A 24,141-nucleotide genomic window follows, 5' to 3' on the forward strand; every position below is an offset into this window, starting at 1 on the left:
AACCACAAATACCAGCATGCCCATTGTTCGTCACGATCGATAACTTTAGTAGTCTCGTCCCCATCAGTAAGTCTAGTACTCTACTTTCAGGCCACTCCTGTTTTAAGCCACCCTTTTTGCACCAAAAATCACAATTATTATCTATTGATAACTTTTTTATCAACGAAATCTTTTGAAATTTTAATCGTAGATTCTGTTAAAGTGAATGGTTCCTGCGTAGCACGTGCACAGGGCACTAGTCCTATTAGGACTAGATTGAGAAGCTCTCTGTAGGAGAGCTTCGCACTTCCGTAGAACTTAGATAATGAGTGATTAATATACAAGACCAATATAGCCTTAGTTCTGCCCTATCAGCTTCCCACTATTCTGTCACGAATCACGATTATTATAACACAATAAAAGCAAGTACGGAGGTTTGGGCCGCTGTTTCCGAGGGGGTCCTTATCGATAAGGAATCCTAGGACAAGTGTCCTAGGATAAAATATGTCCCAGGATAATTAGTATCCTAGGACAAAACGATTAGGCAACCATGTAGGCTTAGGACAAGTGTCCTAGGATAATATTTGTCCCAGGACAATTATCCTAGGAGCTATATTATCCTAGGAGCTATATTATCCTAGGATCAGAATCGTCCTTTAAAGGATCACGTGATAGATAGACTGGATAGCCTAGTCTATCCAGGCTATCCAATAGTATTCAGAAGTATATAGTTAAGATAGTTTCATAGTTTAGGAGCTTCGTGCTCAACTTAGTTATCAATTAGTTTACCTACATTCTACTTGATCTAGTAACGACTTCACTTCCAAGTGAATACCAGTGATAAAGCCTTAACCCACAACTACCAACCAGACGAAACCTCAGGCAGCCGCTGCCTCCAGTACAGCATCGTTACATATTCCCTGTGTAAGGTCATTCCTTTTAACAGATTCTATAAATAACTATCGATAAATTCAGAAATGTTCCAGAGTTTTTATAATTATTTTCATTGCGATTTAGGAAGTGTGACGGAAAAGTCGTAAACGGAGTCAATTCAATTACTTAGAATCTAAAACTAAAGAACTAAGAAGATTCTAAGTAAGAAGGTCTTTATATACAGGGCTAGTGCACGTGAGCCACTAGTGGGGTAACAACCGTCACGTAACAGGAAGTAAAATTTTTGGATTTTCAATTTATATAGGGTTTACATACAAATTTTAAAAATCTTCAAGATCTTTTAATGACTTTCTGTGGCACAATCGTCATAAACTGCCGAGGTCCTCAGGGTGATGTAACGATACTGTACTGGAGGCAGCGGCTGCCTCCGGTTTCGTCTGATTGGTAGTTGTGGGTTAAGGTGTAACGATACTGTACCGGAGGCAGCGGCTGCCTGAGGTTTCGTCTGGTTGGTAGTTGTGGGTTAAGGCTTTATCACTAGTCTTCACTTGGAAGTGAAGTCGTTACTAGATCAAGTAGAATGTAGGTAAACCAATTAATAACTAAGTTGAGCACGAAGCTTCTAAACTATGAAACTATTCTGACTATATACTATCGATTTCCTGACTGCTAGCAGTGCTAGCTGGCTAGCATAGCTAGCACATCACGTGATCCTACTTTTCACCTGACACTCATCCTGCGATTGTGAATCGTGACAGGTGATTGGCTTATATAATCTTTTAAATCGTGACAAGTCCCCTTGAAAAGCTTTCTAATAATCCAATCCAAAAATCCTATATTAGATTAGATCACTGTAAACAAGCTCTAAATGCAAAATCTTATTATTCTTATCCAAAAGACTCTTCTCTTTAAGGTTAAAATATGATTCTGTATTAAATCCAAAGTGTGTGCCTTAAAAGGTAGGCTCATGATAGCCTAACACCCGCCTCGGTGAAATATCGACATCGGCATCGGCCTATCTCTAACCACCGATCAGCCTCGGTCTAAAATCAAACTGTCTCAGAGCGCATAGGTAAGATCTTACGAGTGCATACTCCGAGAACTACGTATTTGAACGGAGGGGTTATAATCAGATTTCCGACACACGTACAGCACACCTGCTGTGTTGTTCCTACCCGTCAAATGATGAAGTCTCTCATCCGCCCCGCCATCGTCTCGTATATAGATATATAAGGCAGTGTCTTCTTCTGCAAACGTCACTGATTTATCTTTTCCAATCTTCTCTCTCTTAACTTCAACTTGCCGCTCAGTTACCATATCGGAAGTGGGCTGGATTCAACATGGCAGCTTTGGAAGAGATACCTGGGCCTCCTGGACTTCCTTTTTTAGGGAACGTCCAAGATGTTAACCCCATCAGTCCACTTGCTAGTATTGAGCGTTTGGCAGGAATATATGGTAGGAATGATGCAACCCCTCTTTTTATTAATGTCGCTGATCCTATTTCCCTCTAAACCAGGTTCCATCTTCAAGCTTAATATCGGCGGTTCTGAAAAATTGTGGATATCCTCGCAAGCACTCCTCAATGAGGTCTGCGACGAGAAGAGGTTCACGAAGATAGTATCTGGCAGCTTAGAGGAAGTTCGACACGGTGTCGGCGACGGCCTTTTCACAGCCAACTATGGCGAAGAAAATTGGGGATTGGCACATAGAGTATTAATGCCAGGTGTGTATTATGAATCGCAACAATTTGTTACTGCGAATTGACAAGATAAAGCATTCGGGCCTCTATCCATTCGATCTATGTTTGGTGAAATGCATGATATTGCTTCACAATTACTTATGAAATGGGCGAGATTCGGTTCAAAAGAGAAGATTGACGTTACAGATGACTTCACGAGATTGGCACTGGACTCTATTGCTTTGTAAGTCATCCACTGATATTCACGATTCACTGGGCAACTGAACTTACTGGGGACTCAGGTGCGCTATGGGTACCCGTTTCAATAGCTTCTACCGTGAAGAAATGCATCCCTTCGTCGGCGCCATGAGTGGATTCCTTGTCGAATCTGGTGCTAGAGCTCAGCGACCTGCTATCGCCAATTATTTTATGCGTTCTGCACAAGCCAAGTTCGATTCTGATATCGCGCTGCTTCAAAGTGTGGCCAAAGAACTGTTGGCTGAGCGACGGGCGAATCCCAATGATAAGAAAGATCTGCTTAATGCCATGATCAACGGCAGAGATCCAAAAACTGGAAAAGGCCTCTCAGATTCGAATATTTTGAACAATATGATTACCTTTCTCATTGCTGGTAATGAACCTTTCGCTGTGTATCGGGTCCCTCTATTCTAACCATCCTCCCAGGTCATGAAACGACGAGTGGAATGCTCTCTTTCCTTTTCTATTATTTACTAAAGAATCCTTCAGCATACCAGGCAGCTCAACGCGAGGTTGATGGAGTTGTTGGCAAGGGACCCATAACCATTGATCACCTTTCAAAACTCCCATACATAGAAGCTTGCCTGCGAGAGACACTGAGGTTGAATCCTCCAGCCCCCGTTATCTCCTTCTATCCCCTGCCTGATTCAACCGAGTCGCCCATAATCATCGGTGGTAAGTACGAAGTGAAGCCAGGACAGTCAATACTTGCTCTCATCCCTGAAATTCACCGTGATCCCACTGTCTACGGTGACGATGCCGACTTATTCAAACCAGAACGAATGTTGGACGAGCCTTTCAGAAACTTACCACCCAACGCCTGGAAACCGTTCGGCAATGGTATGAGAGGGTGTATCGGGAGACCTTTTGCATGGCAGGAGGCACTTCTGGCCGTCGCTATGCTCTTACAAAACCTCAATTTCAGAATGGATGATCCAAGTTACAATCTTCTCATCAAACAAACATTGAGTATCAAGCCAAACGGGTTTTATATGCGCGCGAGCCTCCGGGATGGCATTGATTCTCTTGACCTCGAAAAAATGCTGCACGTTGATACTTCCAAAGAGCGACTGTCAGAGAACGATCAAAAACTTAGCAAGGATTTGAGCAGCTCGGGAAAGCCAAAGCAACCGATGTCTATTTTTTATGGTTCGAGCTCAGGAACATGTGAAGCTTTGGCTCGAAATCTTGCAAGAGAAGCTAGTGGACGTGGCTACGAGGCTCGAGTTGACCCTCTTGATGCTGCTGTAGACAAAATTCCGAAAGGCCAGCCAGTAATCTTGATATCGTCAAGTTATGAAGGGCAAGCTCCTGATAATGCTCGCCATTTCGTTGAGTGGCTGGAAAATCTAAAAGGCAGTGATCGCCTTAAGGACATTAAATATGCTGTTTATGGTTGCGGAAATCGTATGTGTTCCCATACTTTGTAGCTCTTGAGAAAGGATGATCATTAACACTCCTTCTAGATGATTGGGTAGCTACTTATCAGCGAATTCCGAAATTGCTCGACACCGAATTCGAGAATAACGGCGCAACAAGAATCGCAGATACTGGGGTAGGTGACGTTGCTGCTGGAGATATCTTCGAAGCTTTTGACAAATGGCAAGATAGTTGTCTTTGGACTCAATTAGCTAGCAGTGCGGTTCCTGAAGAAGATGTAGGATTGGAGATCGACATCGATTCTAGTGCCCGGTCCTCCAGGCTTCGACAAGACGTACGCGAATCAATTGTTTTAAGCAACAAGGTTTTGACCGCACCGGGAGTGCCGGAGAAGCGTCACATATCACTCAAATTGCCGACAGGTATGTCATATCGTGCTGGCGACTATATGGCAGTGCTGCCGATAAACAATTCAAAGAATATCCGACGAGTGCTGAAACATTACGGACTTCCTTGGGATGCTATGTTGAATATCAAAGCTAGTGCTAATACTACTTTACCAACTGGGCACCCAATATCTGTGTGGGATGTCCTTGGAGCTTATGTTGAACTTAGTCAAGTTGCCACTCGGAAGGTACTATTTTCCCTCATCCTCCTATTCATCAAAATGCTAACCTTGATAGAATGTTGCGAAAATAGCCGCAAGTACACCTGAACCAGAAGTAAGAGAAAAGATCGAGTATTTGGGTAAGGAAGGCTTCAACCAAGAAGTTTTCCTCAAACGTCGTTCGCCATTGGATATCCTCGAAGAATATCCATCCGCCGCATTATCTCTGGGAGACTTCCTAGCAATGCTTCCACCCATGAGAATACGTCAGTACTCTATCTCTTCATCGCCGTTTCATGACCCTACAGTCGCCACCCTGACCTGGTCTGTTCTCGACGCTGTCTCAAAAGCCGGTGAGTCGAAGCGTTATTTGGGGGTAGCATCGAACTACCTTTCTTCTGTTGAAGAGGGAGATCGTGTGCATGTCTCTGTCAGACCAAGTCGTGGATCTTTCCATCCACCCACGGATTTGGAGAATACTCCGGTAATCTATATTTGCGCCGGGACTGGATTAGCCCCTTTCCGTGGTTTTGTACAAGAGCGAGCATTGCAAATCGCAGCTGGACGAAAACTAGCCGCTGCATATTTGTTCATTGGCTGTGGACATCCCGATAAAGACTCTTTGTTCTCCGAGGAGCTAAAGAAATGGGAAGCGGATGGAGTAGTAAAGCTGCATTACGCCTTCTCGCAATCTCCAGAAATAAGTAAAGGATGCCGCCATGTTCAGGATAGACTTTGGGAAGAAAGAGAAGAGTTAAGGAACGTTTTTCAAAGTGGTGCAAAGTTGTATGTGTGTGGATCAAGTATGGTTGGTGAAGGCGTCTCGGTCATGACTAAAAAGATTTACGCAGAGGCTGCTGATCTTCTTGGGAAGACTAAGACGGACGAGGAGGTTGAGGATTGGTTTCAGAGCATCAAGAATGATAGGTTTGCTAGTGATGTCTTCACTTGATGGGATGTGTGAAAGCGTATTTATGGCACAGGGTAAGAATCGGTTGACATTCTAGCGTTGTCATGCGAAAGTCATTTATCAATCATTAATGAATCATTTGAAATCTATACATATACGACTCGTTGAACGTTTTTCTTGGTCTGACACTTTGATGAGCATTTAGTATTTACACAAACACCAACTAGAATCACCGTCATCCGCCATCATGCCTTCGTTCCTGACTAAAGATCCCAGCGAATGTTTTCGCTACGGCTACCTTTAGCATTGCTTGATTTTTGATTACCAGCAGGAGAATTCAAGACAGTCTTTGCTTGGTAGATATTTGAGAAGCATAAGGATAAGTGAATACACTCCCAGACGTCATCAGGACACAGAGGGAAATTGTCTGTATTTCCGATGCTGGAATCGTGTCATGTCCGTGAGGTAGTCCTCTACTCCAACTACGGTCGTAATGTTCACTCGATCTGGTGGTGGAGCCACGGCGTTGTCGTTTGGATCTTTCAGTATTTGACATGTAATAGTATGGTAGCTGTGAGTTATTGGATTGGGTAGACTCCGCTGAATGCCCAAATGCATGGAGTCATTTGATCTTGTCGGTGGTGTGTCTGAAAAAGCTGCTTCGGGATGTTAGGCGCACGTTGTGCTTTCACCGTGAAGAGCCGGGTATTTAAGATTACAAAGCATCCAGCTGCGTTGATGATAGTCGAGAGGTAAATGTTCAAGTTCACAAGGATTATAATATGATATTGCGCATCTTCTGTGAATAGAGGGATGACGTATAAGGTTAACTTCGGCTTATTATACGGTTTGTCATCGAATTTAATGCATGAATTGGGCTTACATTGTATTTCATACTCAGAAAAGGCAGGATAGAAAGGAAGGGGAATGCGGTGACGGGGACTGTTTAGCCGAATTCTGGCTCTATAAGGAGTGAATCTTTTACCAGCAATGGCTCATGGCGTATATCCTGTATCGATGCCATCATCAGACTTGATTAGGAGAGGGTTATTGTGGCAATTTTGCACTTGCATGAGCAACAAATGAGGCCTCACACTACTCGCCGGATAGGCATTAGCTCCTTCAACTTCCCCCGTGGCCATCAAAGCCGATGGAAAGAACTCATATTTCAAGCAGAGAAAATGTGAACAAGCGTCTATCGGAAAACGGGCATTGTGGTTCAAATTTACGTGTGATTTGCCTGGGACAAACCTGTTCCCTTACTGTTGCAATAGCTACGAGAATCCACGTAAACTGCTGCGTGATAGAGGCCAGTTGTCTTGAAGCGTAAGGGGGAATCGAAGCGAAATGCAGGCATCTCATCGAAGTGAGCTATGCTATACTAGGCCACATAGGTTAGTGCTGGTTTCTGCAGGAAGCGGTGGATGCTCACGTGATATGTCCCCCATGGGCCAGAAATTGAGTCGCGATTTGAGCGTACGATTATTAATCAGGGTCTTAGTTAACGCCATATTTATTTTAGTCGCAGGCTCTAAAACATAATCTTACGAGCAAACGTATATCTGATACGGATTGATGTCTGTCCCATATTTGACCGAGCTGCTGCCTGGTTCTGTTCTCATCTTATTGCAATTCCCATCTATTATCAGATGTCTTTTCCCTAGCCACGTTGGAGACCGGCTAGGAAGACAATGTAACGTCGGAGCATTCTCGCCGCGAGGCATAGCCCGACATTCCAAGAGGTGTGTTATCACACAAGTTTCTTGAGACAATCTGTGACCAAGGGCAACTTCAAGATACCAACATCATACTGATTCCTGCTGCGTACTTCGCCTTTATCTACTTACTGGTATCTCAATTTAGCATACTCTAGATCGCAAAATGCGCTTGCTAAAGTGCGATAATGCTGGCGGATATCGGCTCACCAAAGCGCTGTTGGATAACAATATTCCTCCTTATGCCATTCTCTCACATACGGGTAATGGCAAAGCAAAAACCGGTTACAAGAAACTACAGTTTTGCGGAAACAGGCTGCCCGTGACAACATCGACTACTCCTGGCTGGATACTTGTTGCATCAAAAAGACGAACGACTCTGAGTTGAGCGAATATCTGAACTCTATGTTCCGCTGGTAATTATGGGAAGGCTATAAAATGCTGTGTTTATTTATCAGATGTAGAGGCAGCTCAAAATGGTGTAGAACAACCACAAAGCATATGGGAAGGACGTTTTCGGGCCGGCCGATGGTTTACAAGAGGATGGACGCTCCAAGAACTCCTGGCTCCAATATCAGTCGAGTTCTTTTCACGGGATTGTTGTAAGCTTGGTGATAGGGAATCTCTGAAGTTGATTATATATGAGATCACGGGAATTGCTATTGAAGCGCTCCAAGGAGTTCCTTTATCGGAGTTTAGTGTTATTGATAGAATGAAATAGGCGGAAAACCGAACTTCAACTAGAGAAGAAGACGCAGCATATAGCTTGCTTGGTATCTTTGGAGTATCCATTTCAGTTATCTATGGCGAGGGAAGGGATAATACATTCAGGAGGCTCAACAGTGTGATCGACAGTAATCGCGATTATCTTCCCTCCCCAGACAAGCGCTGCCTAATTGATCTGTTCATCACCGATACACGAAAGGACAAGCAACGTACCGAGGAACTTAAACGATGACTGCTCCTTAAGATATACGAATGGCTCTTCAAAAACGCGGAATACCAACAATGGTGCAACGACCAAAGCAAGCGCTTGCTATGGGTGAGAGGAGATCCTGGCAAGGGCAAGACTATGTTACTATTTGGTATCATAGACGAAATGCAGACATCAACTAATTACACATTAGCTTATTTCTTTTGCCAAAGCACCGTCGATACCATCAATAGTGCTATCTCCGTCCTATTTGGCCTTACTTATATGCTCTTAGATGAACAGCCTTTCCTCATTCGGTATTTACAAAAGGAATATGAGGTGCCAGGGAAGCAGTTATTTAAAGGCATTAATGCGTGGGTGGCGCTTTCTGATATCCTGAAGAATATCTTGCATGACAAGAGTTTGAAGCCAATAATCTTGATTATTGATGCACTTGACGAATGCGAAAAGAATATGGTCAAGTTACTTCGTCTGATTGTTTCGAGCCTAACTGATTCCTCACGTCAAGTGGCTTGTCTCTAGTCGTAACTCGGTTGGAATTGAAGAGGCACTAGGGCCGATTAAGGAGATGACAACGCTCAGTCTCGAATTAAATATCTACACATTATCTATTGCTGTCGACGGGTATATAAGAGATAGGGTTGAAAGGCTCGCGAGGATAAAGAAAAGTATTAAAAGAAATAGAAAGGCGGTTGAATCGTATCTCCTAGAGAATGCGAACTGGACCTTCCTTTGGGTGGCTTTGGTCTGCCAAAATCTTCAATAACTTGCGATTCTTTACGACTTCGATGTTACAAGATCATTACCATCCAGAGTTGAATCCTTTATACGAACGCATGCTACAGCAAATTCTAGATTTAAAAGAGCATGGAGTGACTGAGCTCTGCCTCCAGCTTATGGCTATTGTGGTAGTAGCCTTTCGACATATTACGCTCTGCAAGCTGGCGCGTCTAATCGGACTGGAGATCCACTTGGAAGAAATCATTCTGCTTTGTGGCTCCTTTCTGGTCGTTCGTAATCAGAGCATATTCTTCGTTATAAGTCGGCAAAGGATTTCCTATCAAAAAACGCTACTGCGACGATATTTCGAAATGGGATAGGCAAGGTAAATGAGAAGATATTTCTAAATTCAAAACAGAAATGAGCAACCTATTGGAGGAGAACATATATGACTTGCGTCATCCAGGCTTCCCTACTGATAAAGTCAAGCAATCCGATCCTGACCCAATAGCGCATATACGATATTCATGTACCTATTGGGTCAATCATTTTATGGATGTAAATCCTCCAAAAACAGAAAACTGTGTTCGAATAATAGCAAATTCTATAATTTTCTGACAGAACATTTACTGCATTGGTTGGAGGTCATGAGCTTGATGGAAAACATTTCTGAGTGCATTGTTGCAATAAGTTCTTTAGACAATTATGTCTCTGTAAGTGAAAACAGCTTCAAATGGCTTCAACTGATAAATGTCAAGGTCGAGGCAGCTCCTGAACTTTCCGCCTATGTTCACGATGCCAAGCGCTTCGCCCTTCGTAACCGAGTAGGAATTGAACAAGCTCCTCTTCGAATCTATTGCTGTTGGTACGAGAAGGATACGGAAGACGTAGCACCCACGGATTACGTAGGTCCTGTATGTCTAATTGTATTCTGTCTAAAGAGCTAGCTACATATTGAAAGTAGTAAGTCTTATATAGACTTACTAAAAGAGCTAGTCTCTTTCGCGTTCGCTTAGTTCTTTATTACAGTAGTAATTGAATTGAAGTCATTCACTTCGTTCACACAATTGCTCACCCCTTTTCTTTGCTCCAGAGAAGTGTATAATTCGGAAAACATTTCAAAAATTTATCTCGAGTTGGATTTCTAAAATATCAAGGATGCAATCAAATTAGAGTGCCGCCCTCCAACACTCGAGAGTCATTCGGATTGGGCTAACTCGGCAGCCTTTTCGCCGGATAGTAAAATGATAGTTTCTAGCTCTAATGATAAAACGATCCGGCTTTAGGATACAACAGGCAAATCCCTACAAATATTCGAGGGTCATTCGGATTGGGTTAACTCTGTAGCCTTTTCGCCAGATAAAAAAGTAATAGTTTCCGGTTCTGATGATGGAACGATACGGTTTTGGGATATAACAACAGGCAAATCATTACAAGTATTTGAAGATCACTCAGGCGAAGTTAATTCAGTAGCCTTTTCACCAGATGGCAAAATGGTAGCTTCCGTCTTTGACAATAAAACCATCCAGCTTTGGAATACAATAGGCGAATCGCTACAAACCCTCGAAGGTCATTCAAGTTTAAATGCATCTTGTTACGACGGGTAACATATTTCCGCATCACATGACTAATCACGGGATCAGAGCCATCATGTGACCGACTCTAAAAGATCTAGTTAGAGCCAGCGGCTCTAGAGAATCTAATTAGAGTCATTAGAGCCAGAACACGAAGGTCTATATAATCAAGATGGATTCCTTTACTGTAGAGCTTCGTGCTCAAGATCAATCATTTAGTATACTCTACTATTAGTTATGAATAGCATACCATTGCTGTTGTTACTTAAGTCCCTGCTTGACGCCTAGTTATAAACCTACCTCGAGAGCCTAGAGCACTTCCACGTGATCTAGACGGCAATCCTCGTAACAAAAGGGAGAAGGAGGAGGGAAGAAGGGGAAAAAAGGAAAGGTTGAAGAATCGTAGCTTGTGCATCAAAATGAAGCTATTCACACTGTTAATATCTCATTATATGATTTGAACAAGCTGCAATACGAAAGATGGTACATTTAGAGTCCACCGATCAGTAGCTTAGGATTATAGGGTAATATAGTCGAATTCCAGGGAGGTCCTAAAGCTTATTTTCCCAAGCTTTAATTTGTTAATACGTTGGATGACGCATCAATACGATCCATAATTATATCATATGATTAATTAAATGAAGACCTTAGGCTCTATTATGATACAATCTAAGGATTAATCAGCAAAGAGAATATGACAGATAGATAGGATACTAAGGATAGATAGTTATCCAGATTATTCAAGAAGAATGAAGGTCTGTATAATTAATCAGAATGGGTTTCTCTATTGTAGAGCTCTGTATATTAACTTCGTCAGTATTTTATACTATTAGTGATCACTCATTATACAATATGATATTGTTGTTACGAGGGTAGCCGTCTAGATCACGTGGAAGTGCTCTAGGCTCTCGAGGTAGGTTTATAACTAGGCGTCAAGCAGGGACTTAAGTAACAACAGCAATGGTATGCTATTCATAACTAATAGTAGAGTATACTAAATGATTGATCTTGAGCACGAAGCTCTTCAGTAAAGGAATCTATCTTGATTATATAGACCTTCGTGTTTCTGAAAGTCGATCGACTCTTGAAGGGCCGATCGATTTTCAGGGCCGATCGATTCCTTCAAAGTCGGTCGGCTTTCGGATCAGGTGACACTTATCACATGATCCTGTTAACTAATTGGTCACCTGATGCGGGTTATGTTACGCCGTCGTAACAATTGTCAAATAAATTTTCTTGAGTCCCTGTTTGATCTTTAGTAAACAACAGATGTTGGCCTTTTTATCAGTCCTTAGATCTCCTCTAACTGATCTGAGATTGTAGCGGCGTCACAATTTACTCGAAAAGTTGAAAGCGGATGAATTAATTACTCATGTGTGAAGCAGCATGCATTCCAGCCACCTATCAGTGTCACAGTCTATCGCGATTATATATTAGATAACCGACAATCTCCCAAGTTTAATGCTATGCATGTCTAACCATTATACCCATTCCCTCCCAATATAAATATCCCCCTCATTTCATAGTGTAGCTACCAAGAATGAATAATACACAATACCAATGTAGCAGTATGGAAACTTGTACCACTGAAGTGATACCACCAATTTGGTTAAGCAATTCTTGTCGCCCCTGGAGTACACAACTTAAAGCTACCCATGCTCTTCCCGCCGTAATTCATGGAGGCTCAACTGGAAGAAAGGTTTGAGATGCATTGAATGTTCCTTTGATGTAATTAGACCCAGCGAGCAGTGGTATTATATCTCGGGACTGCGTTTGAAAGCCGGAAGCGATGTGTGTTGGACGAGTCGTCTAGGACCACACGTAGATGAGCGACGCAACAAGATGTGAACAGTAAAACGAAATGGGTTAACAAATTGACCAGATAATCACAGCGCAGCATGGAGATAATGGCAGGCATCCGCTGGCAGCAAAATCTTTCGTGTTGTGTCATAAGGCCAAATCTAATCAAACATATGTAATGAAATTAAAAATCTTCTATTTGATGAAAATGGGTAAAGCAACTCCATGTATACGCCAGATGATAAACTAAACCCGAGGTATCTCCTGCCTTGCATATCGCCGAACAAACTCTCTGCCCCAAAAGTTTACCGCAAGCTTACTCACCAGGCATACCGGCTGCCATGTTCGCATATGCACTCGCATTGTACGTCAACAGATTCCGGGCCTGGTCCAAAGCGGGGAAAAGTCGGGCGGTCGTCGAAATGAGACTTCCATCATCGGTCTTGTCCGCACTAGTCTCCCAGAACATTGCACCGCCCAGTCCGCTAGTCATAATGTATTTCGTTTTCATCGAGACCGACTTGACGTTATCATAACTGATGAGTTCTTTAGTAACATTGTCGTAACTGTAAGTTGCAACGACATCAGGAAGATAAAATTCAGTGGCGCCAGCTCGAGGGAGGACCTTGTAATCATATATTCCGGCCTCCCATGATCCTGGACCGATACCAGTGGCTTGCATTCCTAATCCGGTGGTATTCAAAAATGACTTCCCATTGATTGGTAGACCCAGGATTATCTTGGAAATTGGAACACCCTTGGCGACGTAGTCAACGATGGCCCTTTGTGTCGAGAATGGTGTACTTTTTGGGTTGAGCACACTAGGATATAGATTCGCGTTGTGAGCAGTGGTGTTATCCCAGGACCCAGAATAATCATACGCCATCAAGTGCCAGGAATCAAGGTACTTATCCATATCTGCCATATGAAGGACATTGTAGTGGTCTGGACCGGCAGGGGTTGCAGCGGTGATGAGGAAATGATAGCCAGGAGCATAGCGTGCGGCATATGCATCAAGAGCAGAGCGAATAGCCTTCAAGAGAAGCACAAAATTGGCAGCTTCGACATCGTTGGCTGGATACTCCCAGTCAATGTCAAGGCCATCAAATCCAAGGTCTTGAACAAATTGCACGGCTGTCGAGGCAAACCGTGCACGAGTTGCTTCTGTACTAGCGGCAGCAGCGAAATTTGCTGAGTACGTCCAGCCGCCGATGCTTAGAAGAGTTTTCATCTGACGATTGTGTTTCTTGTGTAGGTAAAGCTGCTTAATGCAACCATAAACATTATTTCCGGTGTCATTCCAGGAATCAGTGGAATAATGTTTCTCAAGATCGGAATATGTGTCCGACAGGTACCTGATTTTAGGTTAGTATGCATTGAAAAATGTTTCTCAGAAAGTAGGTAGACATACACTGTGCCATCCGTTTTCAGGTTAGCAAATGCATATATGGTGTGGGTCAGCTTGGAGGCCGGCAATTGTTGAGGTTGATAGTTTCGTCCATAGATTGCCCTGTAGTGAAACCAGTTAGAGGACGTATTTATCAGCAGACAAAAGAAAAGGCAAGTATATACACTCACCAATTGACAAAGTAAGCTGTGTTGTGATATCCTCCGCTCACGGTTTGTACAGTGCCTCCTACGGCAGCTTTTACACCAGACTTTTTCGAATAATGTCCATGGGGAACTGCGGAGGCAGATGCGAAAGAGGATAGACACGTCAAAGCTAGTACTGAGTACTGCATGAAGAGATGCATCATGATTGCTTTGCCGAAGGCAAATAACCGAAAGTGACCAAGAAGTGTAAGTAAAGAAGTGAAAGAACTGGGTAAAGAGCTGAGAGCAGTGGTGAAAGTAAGAGGTCAAGTGAAAAGCTGAAGAGCAGTGGGGGAGAGCAGATTTTATAAGCAGAGCTTGCTAATGCTCGTTGAAGTCGAGTCACTGGCGTCACTAAGTGCTAGCGTAGTAGCAAATGCCGGACGTTGAAGAGATAATGCTCTAGTCAATTGAGTGGGCGGATCCTCTCTTTAATAGTCATTTTTATAGATCAATGCTCCATCGCATATCATATAACGTTACCACTAGGTCTCCATCCGATGACCCTTGGTTCTTGAATTTTAAATGGGGAATGAGAAATGTCCCAAGCCTCGCTTCCAGGACGACACAAATGACTTACGCATTTACACCATCTACAGATCATCGGTCTCCTACAATATACGCCCGCGAATCAAGATGCAGAGAATGCGAAAACTTGGGAGAGAAGGAAATGAGAAGGGGATATCCGCAGTCCGCAGCATCATGCCCGCACTAGCATGCCCCGTAGTTAGATTGGAAATGTTCAGTTGATGTCGAAATAAGAAATCTAATTTCCGTGAGACTTTAGCTCACGCACATTATCCAGGCAGATAATACGACTGAGTTCATTTACTCATGCGGCACCAGGAAGCATGTAAAATTCCGAAACTCTATGCACGTACCAGGAGATGGCAAACTTTCAGAGGAACAGAACAACCATGGTTTCTCTAGCGTCCAAGTCTCATCCGGTATTAACACTCAGTCAAGTCAGTCAAGTCACTGAACTCACTTAAGTCACCATAGGTTTAAGCCGGTTGGTTGAAAACCAGGGAATGAACCACATACTCCGTAGATGTTCTGGAAGAGTTTTCTGATCCACTATTTGGAGTCAAATCCGCCCACAAACATTGCCTGTACCGTTGAATCCTTAGCGAGTTAGTAAGTGAGGTTATGCGGTACTCTGGCAGATCGACCCAAACTTGAAATCTATTTTATTTAACTTTCAATTTGAACTTTAAAAGGATGGAAGATTACCACACTAGAATGTTTTTGACTTTTTTTTAAATTGCGCTAGACTGCTTGGAGGTCGTGCATCCTAATTTAGAATCTTCAAAGTGGAAGCCACAAGCATTGGCAATATATTCCAGACGGATCATAACAGTAGCTTTTCGACGAGGTGAAATGATATGCAAATCTAGATGGAACCGTTCATGGTACGCCATAGAAGGGCAATCGCAGAGGATCTTGCGACTGGGTTGCGGAATTTGATCGGGCAGACTTGATGGCATGAAGCTGACGCCACCTGGAGATGATGTACGGATATTTTCGAGCATGGTGAGTACGTAACGTTACAGAAAGGTCTCCTGAGCATGGGAAGATAGAATAAATGATGATGGAGATAAGGATGTTGACCTTTGTCCCTTTGCCCGGCACGCGGATGCTATGTAAGGGATGAATGGATAGATAGATGGATGAGTGACCGGTGTGACCATACAAACGAGCCGAAACGGCACTTACATCTTACAGACTGTATGGGGTACACCGGACAAGTATCCGAATTAGGTCTCGAAGCCGGAGAGGATGATAGATGATCCGATCCGACTAGGTGGGGCGACCCCCGTGATCAACCCATCAACCAGAGCGATCAGAGTCATCAGAGAGATCAGAGTGTTCAGAAATCTTGTGTCGCGAATGCCGAAGCCAAGAAACCTACCACCGATAATTTCACAATTCAGCATGAGGGAAAGGGGATTTCCGTATCCCGTCATTCATCGAGGGTATTCAACATTCACTCATATTCACAACGTGCTTAGCTACCTCCTTTTCTTGGATGCAAAAGTTATGTGGGGAACCGGCAAGACGAAAATGCGATTGGGCACTTGGCTTTGGGATTCATGGGCCTCATGGGCCTCATGGACCTCATGCGCATTCTCGAGAAGCAAGCTATGCAGATCTGTGTAGGTCCCAGAAGAAACGGGTTCCAGCCTGCGTCCTATGATTTCCTAATGGCACAGTGGTTATCTTTCGAGATAGAATTAGGGATAAATGATTTATATTATGTGGTGGGTATCGTATCCTATTCCTCCTTGCCATACTTCGCTTGCCCAACCATCCGAGCCAGAATCTTCTGCACAAGCAATGCAATCCGTAATCTAACAGCCCTGATATCCCAATTTTCAGCTTCATCCGCTGCAACAAATCTCCTCACTAGAAGATTGAAAACACTTCCAAATGCCAAGGCCATTACTGTACTAGTAAGAATAATGACATTGTAAGGCATGCTGAAATCCGGCGTTGGAAGGGGAAGCAAAAGGGTCGTGGTACGGATGCTAACATTTCCAATCGTGATAACGGCCGGAGCAACATCGAACCCACGATTGGCGTCGGGAGGATATTCTGTATACCGAAGGATTGCCTTTTCAAAGTCATAGGTCAAAATGACCGTAGAGTTCGCTGGAATACGCATGCGCACTTCCAGTTGAGTTCCCCTCTTCCGGTCTAGAGCTGGACGATAAAACATTTCTTGTATGACATCTTCGTGAAAGCCATTCGTCTTGGCTTCAAGAGTGTGAAGATAAACTTTCATAAACCAAGGGAGCGACTCCATGTACACAAAATCAACTGCATCTCTTGGCGATGGATTCGTAAGAATAGCCTGTACACCACCTCGTTCCTGCCCATACCCAATGAAAGAGCGCTCGGCATAAAGTAGCGGCTGCTCCAATGGCGCCTTTTCTTGAATATCTTGTCGAGGTAATACCATCTCGAAATCACTGTCTTGTTGTAATCGAAAACATCGGCTGTATCCAGAAGAATCTTTGTGCTCAACCGCCCCTCCAGAAATAAAGACATTGCGCGCATGAGGGACCTTTATGCAAACAGAATCTTCAACATCTTTGGCAAGTGGGCAGGATCCCTTCAGTGAATGGCCAAAAATCTGCGATAAACTCCAATCCTCCTCTCCGGCAGAGTTATCGAGGGGGAAACAGGTGTCCTCAGCATGATATGCCCTAGAGGTGTCGCATTTCAAATCCTCAAAAGGGACAGGTCGTGGAATTGGATTATCTGGTTAGAGTTAGCACCGTGGTCATGATAGGAACTGATTTGCCAACCTCTCGGGCGTTTGGATCTTTGGACATCCAGAACCATATCAATGGTTTGTGTGATTTGAAGCTGGCATTCATTTGAATCGCTTGTGCATATAGGTCGCACGTCAATAGACATGCTCTGCCATGATGCATCGAATAATTTGTGCCCATCCAATAAGCTCGAGATGCCAGCTTTTCCTTTGCAGGGCAACAGTTTCAAGAACGGTGTCAAGTTTTCTGTGCAGACAACTTCTCGCGGCAGGGTTCCATGCAGTAGGTGTAGGTTTGACAGTGTAGAGTTTGAGTGATCTCCGACGGGTTGAAATGATAATACCGGTCTCGTTGTTCTCGTGGAATCGATAAAATTAAGGGAGGCACAAAAGAGACCAGACAATGCGTTGGTCAAAGTCAACCAGCGATCATCAGCTCTAAGGATGTGTTAGCCTACTAAATCTATTTCTTGAAGATGTCAAGCGTACTCTTCATCAGTACCAGCTTCTACCCAAGCCCAAAGCTCCACACCTGTTCCGCCTTCCTTTGTACCACCCCATGGCCTCGCGCCCCAATTCTCAGCATCCCATCTCCCCAGACTGAACCTCAAGTGTAATTCTCTAGTGTTCGCATACTGAAGAATCTGTCCTAAAGATCTTGGGAAATAGCGGAAGTTCTGCTTTTCGAACGATTTGAGGCTGGTGTTGCTTTGAAAATTGAAGGAAGCAAGTAAAGAGGAGGGATGCAGTGGTTGGAGAAGGAGTTGCTCGTGATAATCTGAGGATGCGATTACTCTGGTGGATAATAGACCCAACAGTAGGCACAAGATGTAGCAGATTTGATCCATGGCATTCAACGCCAATGCCATATCGTCAGGAAGCTCCTCATTGAATTATGAAGCAAGGCATGAATGAATGAAGGATTGGATGGTTGATTGGCGAGCGATCGATTGATTGATGATAAAACCTTTTGGAGTCTGGGGAAGCAATTTAGTGGTTTAGTGTGCAGCCTTATCGCGGCTCCATGCGCTTCCCACGCCGCCCGAGCCTTGTCCTCTCTTGAGCTTTTTCGATCAATTCTTTCGAGATAAAATCACAACAACGTACATTATACATTTCGAAATATGGCCGCCGAGCAAAGAAAGCTGTTAGGTAAGTGATTGTTTTGATTCCGAATTGGAGAATGTTTGCGCTTCATTAAATGCGGCTGCAATTCTTCTACGAGCGTCAAAAATCTGTTATTCTTTTCCCACTAACATAACTTGTCAACAGAGCAGCTGATGGGCGCGGGGGCATCATCTCGCGCAGCTCAACTGTCAATCACAGATCCAAAGATCTGCCGTTCCTTCCTCGTCGGCACCTGTCCTCACGATCTCTTTACGAATACAAAGCAAGACTTGGGGCCATGTCCAAAAATTCATTCAGAACCTTTGAAGACGGAGTATGAGGCTGCAGCCCCTCCCCAAAAACAAAAATGGGGATTCGAATACGATTACATGCGTGACTTACAGAAGTATATCGATGAATGCAATAGGAGGATAGATGTTGCGCAGCGACGCCTGGAGAAAACGCCCGATGAAATTCGACAGACGAACGCCCTGCTGAAACAAATATCTGACCTATCGAAATCTATTGAGACAGGGTTGTTGGAGATTCAGATTCTAGGAGAACAATCGGAGGTATCGCGCGCCTATGAGGAATTCTTCCGCATCAGACAAGCTATGCAGACGAAAGTGGAGAAGGAAAAGGAGTTGAAGGCACTATCAGACACCAGTGGACCTTCGGGACACCAGAAGTTACAAGTCTGTGATGTCTGTGGGGCTTATTTGAGCCGGTTGGATAATGATAGGAGATTGGCGGACCATTTTTACGGGAAAATGCATTTGGGTTACGCGCAAATGAGGAAGACATACGACGCATTTCCGAAAGAGATGAAGAGGTCAAGACCTATGGTAGATGATATGGATCACACCTCGGCGGTAAGAGGCTACGATGGAGGATATGGCGACGGCGGATACGGCGGCAGGGGGGGCGGGTATGGAGGTCGTGGTGGAGGGAGAGGTGGCTTCAGAGGCAGGGGAAGGGGATTCAGAGGTGGATGGTAGTGGGAGGAACATTGAGGCGTTAACGGGCTTATCCTCACGGCGTTTTGGGTCGGCAAATACAATGTACCACTATATTCGACGTGGTCCCCGGAATTCTCCTACTTCACGAGTGTACTCGATCAGTCCCTAGTTACTCGATATACATCAGAAGCTCACATTGTTACGTCCAATTGAAATTCCATTAAAGCTCATAGCTTAAATGAAGAGATTTCGCATCAAAAGTTTATATGAAATTTTGCTGGATTGATTGTTCGTTCAAGGTGGATGTGATAGAAAAAGGTGGCTTTGCAAGTGCAAAATAGTTGCAGAACTGGGGTTACACTACATCATCATCATCATTTTTAGATCTCGTTTGCATTCGCCCAAATATTTTGTTCCATAGGACTGCTCTGGGGGTTCCTAGCCTCTAACAGTCTTCCTACCCCCGCTGGATCGTAATGAGCCTGCATCCCTGAATGGCAAAACAGGATTTCGACAATGGGATCATAAGGCAATCGGAACATCTTCAATTTACGTCATGGAACTTTTTTTGCCCAGCAAAAATTCATTGATTATATATATATTAAGATTGTTAAGAGTTTTGGTAAGATCTTATTTTTGACAATTAAAAATATTTTACCACACATCTCGTCGACATCGTTTACAATAATCACAAATTCACATCACGATTCCCAACAACGTTAAAGTTGTCGATTTAAAATAGTACCATGGAGTCCTTGAAGAAAGCGACAGGAATGTCGGCTCCCGAGCACACGGATGAACAGAAGAAACAATTTTATGACAATCTCTCCGATGACCAAAAACAAAAACAAACATATACGGAATGGGTAAAGGAGGCATACAACGATCAATATGAGAAGTGGATGCCATGGATTGAAGACCAATATTTGAAATGGTTTGGGAAAGGGGACAACAAGGCATCATATGTAACAAAAGGTTGGTCGACCTAGACTTCAACATTCACATCCTCGAAGCTAAATCATAACTTTAGATACACTCAACAAAACCAAAGTCACCGGCGTCTCACAGATCGACCAAATTCAAGACGACGTGCATAATCTTGTCGGTAATCAACTCGGAGAGAATGGTCTATTGGCCCCCGTCGGAAACCTGGCTGGGAAGGAAGGTATCAACAGAATGGAGCGCAAAGGAAAAGACGAAGATGGTTCATACGGTGGTCCTACGTCAGCCTTCACGGATCCAGTTATTAGAAATGCAAAAGATGTTGGGCAAGGAGTTGTGGGCGGCGCACAGAATGCTAGTTCTGGCCTGGCGGATGGTGCAAAGAGTGCAGGTGGATATGTTGGGGGTATTTTTGGGGGTGGGCAGAAGCAAGGTCCAAAAGAGGAGCAGATGGGAAACTAAATTCACGCCTTGTCTGTTGGATTCTCCCATTCTGGGTGCTGTGGTTGATGTATGGGGTTTTAGAAATTGGTTGAGGGAGGAGAAGCTTGTTGTGCATGCGTGTATTTGATAATATGATACCAAATCTTTTTCTTTTCACTACCAACATCATTGCTTTCTTCCGAGCCTGTTTTGCCTATACATTCTACATATGACGTATGCATCAGGCACAGACAGGCTTCGTATTAGGCACCGCAGCCGGGTTTTCAGGATTTGTCTGACTACAACCATCGATTCCGCCAAGAAGATAGTCCTCCTCTGCAGCCGTGAATGCCGAGCCGCAGTTGACATCACTATGTGTCGTTTGATAAGTAGCTGTCAAAACGAAAGAACTTGTGAAACATCTTACCTTGCGCCGCCAGAGGCGTTGTTGAAGTAAGAGCATATGTCGTGATTCCAGCAATCTTGTGTGCTGCAAGTTTCCCTCATCAGCATTCTACATTCTTTCGAGGCAACTCTTAAAATTCATGCGTTAACATACTAATAATTGCCAAGCGCAACTCCAGTACAACCAGTTCCGCAGCGTCCATTGCAGCTGTAGCTATAGACATTTATCAGTATGCGAGAGAAACATGGAATTCTGGACAAAGCTTACTCTCCACTATTGACGGTGTTGGTCCCAAAGTTACTTCCAACCGTTCCTGTCCATGTACATGTCTGTGCTGCCGAATTGGTCCAGGTGGCTTTCGCCGCTGCTCCTACCTTCACACAAGTAACGGATGCCTGGGCTAAAGTGGCCATAACCAGAGCGACAAGAGGGACAACTGAAGCATGCATTTTATGAATGGTTAGAGCTCCAAAAGGTTGACTTCGATTGTGTTGGAGAAGGATCGTGAATGGGAGATGGCGAACGCTGGCCGGCTTGTGCTTTAAGTATTCCCCATTCTTTCGGCAGTTTGAAGTCTCATCAATTCATGTAAATAAACCACGTTTCCTCAAGGTATGGATAATTTAGTTTGAAGCCATATGTAATCATAGAACGACAAATATATTGCATACTTTCGTATTCCGATCAAATATCTCGAAAGAGAGCAAAAGGCGGTGAGAGAAAGCTTATTCCCAATCGGGGACTGAGGGCCTTGATATATCACATGACGAATGCTCCCTTGTTGATGACGTGCTTATACTCCGTATTGTGGGGTGAAAATGTGGGAGAAGGATATAAAGGAGGAAGCTATCAAATCCATATAGGAAGGTGGAGGTTGGAGGATAGCGAGTCATAATCACACTTCACAATAGCTAATACACAACAGTAATATTAACCCGCGTCATATAATCGAGGAATCCCACAACCTTAACAAGAGTCGTATTAATTGTCACATGTACTTCAACTACCGTCTCACCAACTTTGAACTTCCCCGCCAGCCTCGCAGTCACGAATACGTCGCTATGCGTTTGCTACACATGAGCGCAGTAATGCATCAGTGCCAGGCTCTCCATGCTCAAAGGTGCACGGTATGCTGGGAGGCTTGGATGGAGGACCACCCTGCAGGAGATGTTGCGATGGAGGGTGTGTATGCAGCTCAAAAAGATTCTGAGACTGAAGTAGCCGACCGATTGAGTGAGTGGAGAAGAGTGACGATGAGGGAGATTTGACTACGCATTCAAACTCTCCATTTGGATTTAGTAGACAACGTAATCTTCATCCCTTTCTCGACTCTCCCTTTACACGAAATTTCCCCAATTCAAGACTCGGCTGCCGGCGAAGCGTGTCAAACGCAACATTAGCTCATGTTAAAAGGTTCCAATGGCCATGCCGCCCAAACTGGCCGAATAAAAAGAACATTTAAACTTACTTAGTTTGGATTATACGTCGTATAAGAGTTTGGATAATGATAGTCATTTTGATGAAAAACCTCCAAGAGATAACAAGAGCAGTGGAGACAAAACTTGTGATTCCGCGTCTAGGAGCCAAAAAATCTGGATTGGGTTTGGATGGCGTTGGAAATGTGAATCTGGAGGCTCCACTGGAAAAAGCCGTTGCATCTGGATCGTCGGCTGATGTTAAGATGTTGGCGATTTTCGGTTTGGATTTCAAAGACGTCGACCAGTACTACGATAAAATACTGCTGGCCCAAGATCCTCGTGGCTGTTTTCGAAGAATGAATTCTTTTTTACTCCCTTTTATAAAAGCACTCAATGATGCGAACCTCCAATTCAACCAGGTCACACCCCTGGATCACTGTTCGGCACTTGTGACGAGAACGGAAAAAGATGGAAAAATCAATGAGTCTGTTAAGCTTAGGGAGGGCAGGAATGCGAACAAGGATAGACCTGGGGTCATCCTCACGAAAGGCAGTAGAACGAAAGTCTATGTGTATCATATCGTCGCGCTGGTCACCGCGATTCGCAATCCAGGTCCCCGGCTCACTCCAGATCTACTTCGGTCGGTCTCTCAGGAAAAGTCGGAGAAAAATGCGCAAACGATCCTACATCTCTGTGGTCATCATTGGTGCTTAACACCTGGCCATCTCGCCGTCGGTTCGAAAGTGTTAAATGATGAGCAAACAGCTTGTCATGGAATTCTGCAATCAGCCAAATCCCTCGAAGAGCATGATAGTATTCAAAAAAATGGGTGTAAGCATATGCCAAAGTGCTGGACCATCATATATGGAGGTGAATTTCGAGACGTGGTATCTTGGGCTCTGCAGTGAAGGTGCTGGTGTTGGGAATTGATCGATTGTACATCCGGCTTCATTTTAGCTGATTGCCTCCTACCAGCATCATTGGCAAGCCCGGCGGGGAAAGTTTGGACAGAGAGGAACAAAATCCATTGAGTGAGATTTAAGATTGATCATGGAGTAAATATTCACTATTTCAATCACCGTCATGGTGAGACCAAGCTACCATGTTGGTCTGTCATCAGACAAGAGTATCTCCTTCTCTAAGTCCAAACCATATATTAACAACATCTTCTCTCAATTGCCACACCACATCCATGTAGATTAACCCCGCGACACACTACATAATCACAAACTTTTACATAATGGCGAGACCTGCTTGTTTGTTTTCGATTGAAGTAGATTTGGCGCACATTACTCCGTATAGTAGCCAACGGCAAACGTGTGGTTTTCGAGAAACCATGCAGCCTCGGGGATTCCAGATGCGAAATCAACATCCTTGTTGCCTAGTTCTGCTTGGTACACAATCTGCTCCTTTGTACATTTCATCTTAACATGTCGCGAATCACATTCACATACTAGAATATTAGATGGAGTTCAATAGACTACGGTAAGAAAGCTAGACGGTGGAGGTTTTGCAGTGGTGGTAATTCTTACCCTTGATTGGCTGGGGGGAACAAAGTGTCACGTGC

General features: G+C 43.9%; 11 protein-coding genes across 11 annotated transcripts; 6 read left to right on the forward strand and 5 right to left on the reverse strand.

Moving 5' to 3' along the window:
* Positions 1-2,213: 2,213 nt before the first annotated feature.
* On the forward strand, positions 2,214-5,748 carry SS1G_11697 (hypothetical protein; the record flags this gene model as incomplete). Its single annotated transcript, XM_001587654.1, has 7 exons — positions 2,214-2,328; positions 2,390-2,596; positions 2,759-2,795; positions 2,854-3,182; positions 3,236-4,216; positions 4,276-4,611; positions 4,889-5,748. The coding sequence occupies 7 exons, from the start codon at positions 2,214-2,216 to the stop codon at positions 5,746-5,748; spliced, it is 2,865 nt and encodes a 954-aa protein (XP_001587704.1).
* Positions 5,749-6,701: 953 nt separating this feature from the next.
* SS1G_11698 (predicted protein) lies at positions 6,702-7,294 on the reverse strand (the record flags this gene model as incomplete). The annotated part of the gene is made up of 3 exons (XM_001587655.1): positions 6,702-6,801; positions 6,936-7,077; positions 7,255-7,294. The coding sequence occupies 3 exons, from the start codon at positions 7,292-7,294 to the stop codon at positions 6,702-6,704; spliced, it is 282 nt and encodes a 93-aa protein (XP_001587705.1).
* Positions 7,295-8,429: 1,135 nt separating this feature from the next.
* Positions 8,430-10,754, forward strand: SS1G_11699 (hypothetical protein; the record flags this gene model as incomplete). Its single annotated transcript, XM_001587656.1, has 6 exons — positions 8,430-8,463; positions 8,549-8,708; positions 9,271-9,365; positions 9,844-9,980; positions 10,362-10,571; positions 10,719-10,754. 6 exons carry the CDS (start codon positions 8,430-8,432, stop codon positions 10,752-10,754), a joined length of 672 nt encoding a protein of 223 aa, XP_001587706.1.
* Positions 10,755-12,765: 2,011 nt separating this feature from the next.
* SS1G_11700 (hypothetical protein) lies at positions 12,766-14,203 on the reverse strand (the record flags this gene model as incomplete). The annotated part of the gene is made up of 3 exons (XM_001587657.1): positions 12,766-13,804; positions 13,861-13,959; positions 14,028-14,203. 3 exons carry the CDS (start codon positions 14,201-14,203, stop codon positions 12,766-12,768), a joined length of 1,314 nt encoding a protein of 437 aa, XP_001587707.1.
* Positions 14,204-14,678: 475 nt separating this feature from the next.
* SS1G_11701 (predicted protein) lies at positions 14,679-15,832 on the forward strand (the record flags this gene model as incomplete). Its single annotated transcript, XM_001587658.1, has 4 exons — positions 14,679-14,768; positions 14,830-14,989; positions 15,550-15,579; positions 15,768-15,832. 4 exons carry the CDS (start codon positions 14,679-14,681, stop codon positions 15,830-15,832), a joined length of 345 nt encoding a protein of 114 aa, XP_001587708.1.
* Positions 15,833-16,317: 485 nt separating this feature from the next.
* Positions 16,318-17,004, reverse strand: SS1G_11702 (hypothetical protein; the record flags this gene model as incomplete). Its single annotated transcript, XM_001587659.1, has 1 exon — positions 16,318-17,004. One exon carries the CDS (start codon positions 17,002-17,004, stop codon positions 16,318-16,320), a length of 687 nt encoding a protein of 228 aa, XP_001587709.1.
* Positions 17,005-17,798: 794 nt separating this feature from the next.
* SS1G_11703 (hypothetical protein) lies at positions 17,799-18,188 on the reverse strand (the record flags this gene model as incomplete). Its single annotated transcript, XM_001587660.1, has 1 exon — positions 17,799-18,188. The coding sequence occupies one exon, from the start codon at positions 18,186-18,188 to the stop codon at positions 17,799-17,801; it is 390 nt and encodes a 129-aa protein (XP_001587710.1).
* A 255-nt stretch (positions 18,189-18,443) lies between these two features.
* Positions 18,444-19,424, forward strand: SS1G_11704 (conserved hypothetical protein; the record flags this gene model as incomplete). Its single annotated transcript, XM_001587661.1, has 2 exons — positions 18,444-18,471; positions 18,592-19,424. The coding sequence occupies 2 exons, from the start codon at positions 18,444-18,446 to the stop codon at positions 19,422-19,424; spliced, it is 861 nt and encodes a 286-aa protein (XP_001587711.1).
* A 707-nt stretch (positions 19,425-20,131) lies between these two features.
* SS1G_11705 (hypothetical protein) lies at positions 20,132-20,789 on the forward strand (the record flags this gene model as incomplete). The annotated part of the gene is made up of 2 exons (XM_001587662.1): positions 20,132-20,360; positions 20,416-20,789. 2 exons carry the CDS (start codon positions 20,132-20,134, stop codon positions 20,787-20,789), a joined length of 603 nt encoding a protein of 200 aa, XP_001587712.1.
* A 519-nt stretch (positions 20,790-21,308) lies between these two features.
* On the reverse strand, positions 21,309-21,605 carry SS1G_11706 (hypothetical protein; the record flags this gene model as incomplete). Its single annotated transcript, XM_001587663.1, has 2 exons — positions 21,309-21,363; positions 21,424-21,605. The coding sequence occupies 2 exons, from the start codon at positions 21,603-21,605 to the stop codon at positions 21,309-21,311; spliced, it is 237 nt and encodes a 78-aa protein (XP_001587713.1).
* Positions 21,606-22,301: 696 nt separating this feature from the next.
* Positions 22,302-23,605, forward strand: SS1G_11707 (hypothetical protein; the record flags this gene model as incomplete). The annotated part of the gene is made up of 3 exons (XM_001587664.1): positions 22,302-22,389; positions 22,707-23,405; positions 23,550-23,605. 3 exons carry the CDS (start codon positions 22,302-22,304, stop codon positions 23,603-23,605), a joined length of 843 nt encoding a protein of 280 aa, XP_001587714.1.
* Positions 23,606-24,141: the final 536 nt, after the last annotated feature.

Source organism: Sclerotinia sclerotiorum, genomic scaffold, assembly GCF_000146945.2.
Source record: "Sclerotinia sclerotiorum 1980 UF-70 scaffold_18 genomic scaffold, whole genome shotgun sequence".
NCBI lineage: Eukaryota > Fungi > Ascomycota > Leotiomycetes > Helotiales > Sclerotiniaceae > Sclerotinia > Sclerotinia sclerotiorum.